This window comes from Rattus norvegicus, chromosome X (assembly GCF_036323735.1).
Source record: "Rattus norvegicus strain BN/NHsdMcwi chromosome X, GRCr8, whole genome shotgun sequence".
NCBI classification, from domain to species: Eukaryota; Metazoa; Chordata; class Mammalia; order Rodentia; family Muridae; genus Rattus; species Rattus norvegicus.
Window position 1 is genome coordinate 157,659,233 of NC_086039.1, and position 5,219 is coordinate 157,664,451.

Consider the following 5,219-nt stretch of genomic DNA (forward strand, 5'->3'; position numbering starts at 1 on the left):
TACACATACACACATACATATATGTGTATACATATGCATATATATGTCTCCAATCAAAAAGGAATTCCAAGTATTTAAAAAAATTAGTTAAGATTCATATGTGTCCACTGCCACTTTAGATGGTTTAATGCCTGGAAACTCACCAGTGATCATTAAAATATGGTATAGGCTTTGGGAATAGCTCCATTTTACGTAAAGATTTGTACTTTAATAATTTATTTCTTTGTATTGTGTGACATATGTGGATTCATGGCCCCAGGTGGCTAATAACATGACGTGACCGTAATTTATCCCTCTTCTGCATAGTAGACTACCTTTTCATACTATGAAACTGCATCTGCTAATGAAAAAGGGCAAAAGAGAAGATTTCTACATACTTATACGGCCACGAGTACAATTTCTAATGAACAAATTTCTGGGGGTTTTTTTTCTTATTTTTAAATTCAGTACAGATAAGGAAAGGGTTCTCTATGCAGCACTGTGTTGGAAAGAATTGATTTTGCATCTTTTTTTTTTCTTCTTAGGCATAACTAGGGAGATCTACATTTCTTCATGGTTAATTAACATTTTCTCTGTTTGTCTTTTCCTTTTCATGTCAGGCACTATGAACAAGACCGTAGTGCACTTAAAAAAAGGGAATGGGGGGTTGGGGATTTAGCTCAGTGGTAGAGCGCTTGCCTAGGAAGCACAAGGCCCTGGGTTCGGTCCCCAGCTCCAAAGAAAAGAACCAAAAAAAGGGGGGGGGGAATGGGAATGAAGGAGTCAAGAAGTTCAACAAAAAGATCTTTTTTCTTCAGGCTTTGATCTTTTGGGGGAGCCCTACAAGGTAGCTGAATATGTATGTAAATTATCTTTTTGGACAATACTTTCTTGCTATAGTTTTGAACCTGCTTATTAACATTAACTTTATTTTCAAACAACAAAACTTATTTTAAAAGTGATACTGTTGGGGTTGGAGATTTAGGTCAGTGGTAGGGCGCTTGCCTAGCAAGCGCAAGGCCCTGAGTTCGGTCCCCAGCTCCGAAAAAAAAAAGTGATACTGTTAAATTGGGGGCAATTAAAAGTTTCAAAAGATGTGTGCAAGAACAAAATTCATATTCTCTGACTTGTAAGACTTTCTGTCTTCAAAGAGCCCCTCACAGCCCAACCCTTAAGAAATGGGTCTCCAGGTGGGGCAGTCTCTGAATGGCCTTTCCTTCAGTCTCTGCTCCCCTCTTTGTCCCTGTATTTCCTGTAGACAGAAGGAATTCTGGGTTAAAATTTTGGCGATGGGTGGGTGGCCCCATCCCTCTACTGGGGGCCATATATAATCTCTGGATATGGTCTCTTACAGGTTCTTTCTCCCCTTTGTTGGGTATTTTATTCATTTGTTTCTTTATTCAGAAACATAAATTCTCAATAGACAGTTCTCTTCCTGGTATGTTGGATTCACTAGCACTTGTTATACCCTTTAAAGTCTCTCTCTCTCTCTCTCTCTCTCTCTCTCTCTCTCTCTCTCTCTCTCTGTGTGTGTGTGTGTGTGTGTGTGTGTGTGTGTGTGTGTGTGAACACCATACTAATCTGTATTATGGCACTAAAATAATCTCAAAAATAGGCTTTCTTTTTCAGCTAGGCTTCACAATTTACCTAGTGGAAAGTATGTTTGAATCAATGGACCTGGCGTATCATTAGACTTCTTGAGTCAAAGTAAATGAAATGTGAAGAGTCATAGCTCTTCCAAAGGCTAAAGACTGATTCCAATACTAAAAATTTTAAGGATGGAAGGAAGGTTACATTAGGTTGTTTTATGTAATGGTGTTTGCTTTAGAATTGCAGAAAATGGTAGTAGAATCCTGCTATACTCACAGATCATTGACTAGCCTAATTGTCGTTGGAGGGGCATCGTCCAGTAACTAAGGGGAGCAGATGTAGAGGCCCACAGCCAAACATTATGCAGAGGCAGGTGAGCCCTGCATGAGAGTGGGTGGGGGATTGGTAGGAGCCACAGGGGTCAAGGACACCACAGAATCAACTTAACAGGGCTCATAGGGGATCACAGAAACTGAAGCGACAATCACAGACCCTGTATGGATCTGAGCTAGGTCCTCAGCATATACCTGATGGTTGTATAGCTGGGTCTTCTTGTGGGACTCCCAACAATAGTAGTCTGGGTTATCTCTGACTCCTGCCTGCTCTTAGGACCCTTTCCCTCCTACTGAGTTACATCGTCCAGCCTTGATATGAAGGTTTGCGCCCAGTGTCATTGCAACTAGTTATGCAGCGTCCAGTGTTATTGCAACTAGATATGCAGCGTCCAGTGTTATTGCAACCGAGTTATGCAGCGTCCAGTGACATGGCAACTAGATATGCAGCGTCCAGTGTTATTGCAACCGAGTTATGCAGCATTCAGTTGCGATCCCTGGGAAGTCTACTCTTTTTCAAAGGAAAAACGGAGAAGGGGTGGATCCGGAAGAGAGGAGAGGGGGTGTGGCGAGGGGGTCAAAGGAAAAAACTGGAGGACTTTTTATGTATTTTGAAGAAAAACTGATATAAAAATTAAAACCTCATAAGCCAATTTTATATACTTAGTATAGTAAGACAACTGTAGAACTAGTACGTTTTAAATTAAATTTTTATTTTATTTTTTGCATGTGGGTCTTTGTACGGGTATTTGTGCACCACTTGTGTTCAGAGGATATCACTGGATCCCCTGGAACAGAGTTACAAAGGGTCGTTAGTCATCATGTGCATGCTAGGAACAGGACCCATATCCCCATGAGGTGTAGCCTGTGCTCTTAACCCATGATTCCTCTACCTCTCCAAACCAGAAGAGGTTTCTAAAACAAACAACAACAACAACGACAGAACGGGACAAAGATATTTCAAAGAAAACAATGATAATGAAGTCACACATTTCTTATGTGTTTAGTTTTGGTTTTGGTTTTTCTTGGCTGAATGTTACTCTGCCTCATCTCCTGATTGCACAGTAAGCACTGTTTTTCACATTAAACTCTTCTTATTTCAAGCGTTACTGTACTTAGTGCTTAATAAATGGCCTTAACTGATTTGCCTTTTTCTTCCATTTCCTAAACTGTCTTTACACTACCAAAACAATCTTTAGAATGTAGATTACTTTAGACTACAAGAAGTTCTCAATCCCAGAACTTCTTCCAGAAGCACGCACGTGAAAGAAAGAAAAAAAGAAGAGTAGAGCTTTCTGCCATAGACATACAAAAGTAAAGTCATATAAACAAACAAAACATAGTAAGTCAGCTGTATTTTGCTCGGCAATGAATGCTTAAGTACCTGTTCCTTTAGCAATAGTGAAACAAGCCCATCAAGAGACTTACAGCAGGCATATATGCATCAAAAACATTGAACTTTGAAGGCAAGGTGGCCATTACCAAAAGCATGAAATGCTTCTGTCTTGTCTTGTAGCAGGTAACAGATCAGTTATTACGACTTCTTTCTCTTCTTCGTTTAAAAGCCACAAACTGAAGGTGTTGAATGTTTCTCATGACCAGGGAGAGTTGATCAAGGAAGTTGTTGATGGAAATTCGGAAGAGAAGAGGGTCTTCCGTAGTCCACCTACTACATGTGAGAAAGAGACACCGTCAGGGAAACGATCGAAGGGATCTGTTCGGCCCAGCACGCCATGCCTTCCCACTTACGCCTAACCCTCCCAGGCCTCCCTCAGCAAGCCCCTGGTGCACACACCGCCTCCCAACCCTGAGGCCTCCCCCGCTCCACAGTTTTGGAAAACTGACACAGCTAAGATACTGTCGTTCACAGTGTACTCCTGTGGAACCATTAAGAGTTGACGCTGGGCGTTGGCGACCAGGGACCTGCGTGCCATGTCTGCCTCCACAGCAGAAGAGAAAGGCACTCTCACAGAGCTGGGAGAAGGTAATGGTTAAGGTACCACCCACCTCTAGGTTTCGTATTGCTCTGTGGCCTGGTATACTTCCGAGGTCTGTCTGGCACCGTCCTCTTCTGTCGTCCAAGACCAGGACTACCCCCGAACCATCTCTCTGACTGTGTGAAACAAGCCTCACCCGCCTCCCACCTCCCCAATGGTTCATGTTTTCGTCTACGCCCTAAAATCTCCCCAGGCTCAGGCGACCCCCTGTCCCGCCAGCATGACATTTCTTCAATGCAGAATGTACTCCTCTGTCTCTTCCCCACCCCGCTGCCAGTCTTCCTGCTCACCCACCCAAAGCCCCCGCCCCCACCCCACCCCATCCCACCCCACCCCCGTTTCTCATCTTATCCTCCCTGGCTTCCCGCAGCCCCTGCCACGGTCTCCCGGGAAAGGATACAACTCCAGGAGCCGACTTGTAGTTGTTGCAGCGTCTCCGCTGGGTCCAGGGAGAAGTGGCACCTGCTCGTCCTGGGGAATGATGGCGGCCTCTTCAGCTGACACTCCTGACACTGCGGGGCTCCCCCGGCCGGAGCTGCCAGGAGCGGCCTGACTGCGGGCATCTTGTGGGCTATTCAGACGCGGGGAGCTGTCGTGGTCAACCTCAGTCGCCGAACTCTGAGACCTAGGATGGGCATCGGCAGCTTGAGGCCTATGCCGCCCATCCTCGCCGCCTTCGTCAAGCCCCTTTCTGCCACCTGAGTCGTCCTCGTCTGGACCCTGCATTGGCGGTCCTGACTTTTCACGCGGCGATCCTGGCTCCAGCGACTGCACTGCTCAGGCTCAGCTGCGCAGGTGAGGTGGCGGTTACAAACCGCTAACACCCACCACACCACGTGTGTGCCCACTGCGCTTGCGCAGGTGAGTTCTCGCGAGGGTTGGTTCCGGGCTGGGCTACCGCTCGGCTCTTGGTGGGTTTCTCTGGGAACCCTACGAGGCCTGGTCGGTATCCCAGGCCTCTCCTGGGTGGCTTGTACTGATGGAACCTTCCTCTTCTTCGTTTTCTTTTACTGGATGGATATTTTCTACATCTACATTTCAAATATTATCCCCCTTCCCGGTTTCCCCTCCGGAAAGCCCCTATCCCTCCCCCCCCAGCCTCTGCCTCCATGCGGGCGCTCCCCCACCCACCACCCACTCCCACCCTCCTCCCCATACCGGCGTTCCCCTACACTGTGAGATCCAGCCTTCCCAGGACCAAGGGCTTCTCCTCTCTCCCATTGGTGCCCACCAAGGCCCTCCTCTGCTACCTGTACAGCTGGAGCCATAGGTCTGTCCACATATAGTCTTTGGGTAGTGGTTTAGTCGCTGGGAGCTCTGG

The 5,219-nt window shown here is 46.3% G+C and overlaps 1 protein-coding gene across 2 annotated transcripts; it reads right to left on the reverse strand.

Moving 5' to 3' along the window:
- Positions 1–2,593: 2,593 nt before the first annotated feature.
- Positions 2,594–4,785, reverse strand: LOC134484035 (EKC/KEOPS complex subunit LAGE3-like). 2 transcript variants are annotated; one of them, XM_063280415.1, is made up of 4 exons: positions 4,299–4,771; positions 3,747–3,875; positions 3,384–3,570; positions 2,594–2,689 (listed from the first exon to the last, which is right to left on the reverse strand). In XM_063280415.1, the coding sequence occupies exons 1-3, from the start codon at positions 4,622–4,624 to the stop codon at positions 3,429–3,431; spliced, it is 597 nt and encodes a 198-aa protein (XP_063136485.1). In that variant the 5' UTR covers positions 4,625–4,771; the 3' UTR covers positions 2,594–2,689; positions 3,384–3,428. The 2 variants fall into 2 exon arrangements, with proteins under 2 accessions (XP_063136485.1, XP_063136486.1); XM_063280416.1 differs by having other exon boundaries at positions 2,594–3,570; positions 4,299–4,785.
- Positions 4,786–5,219: the final 434 nt, after the last annotated feature.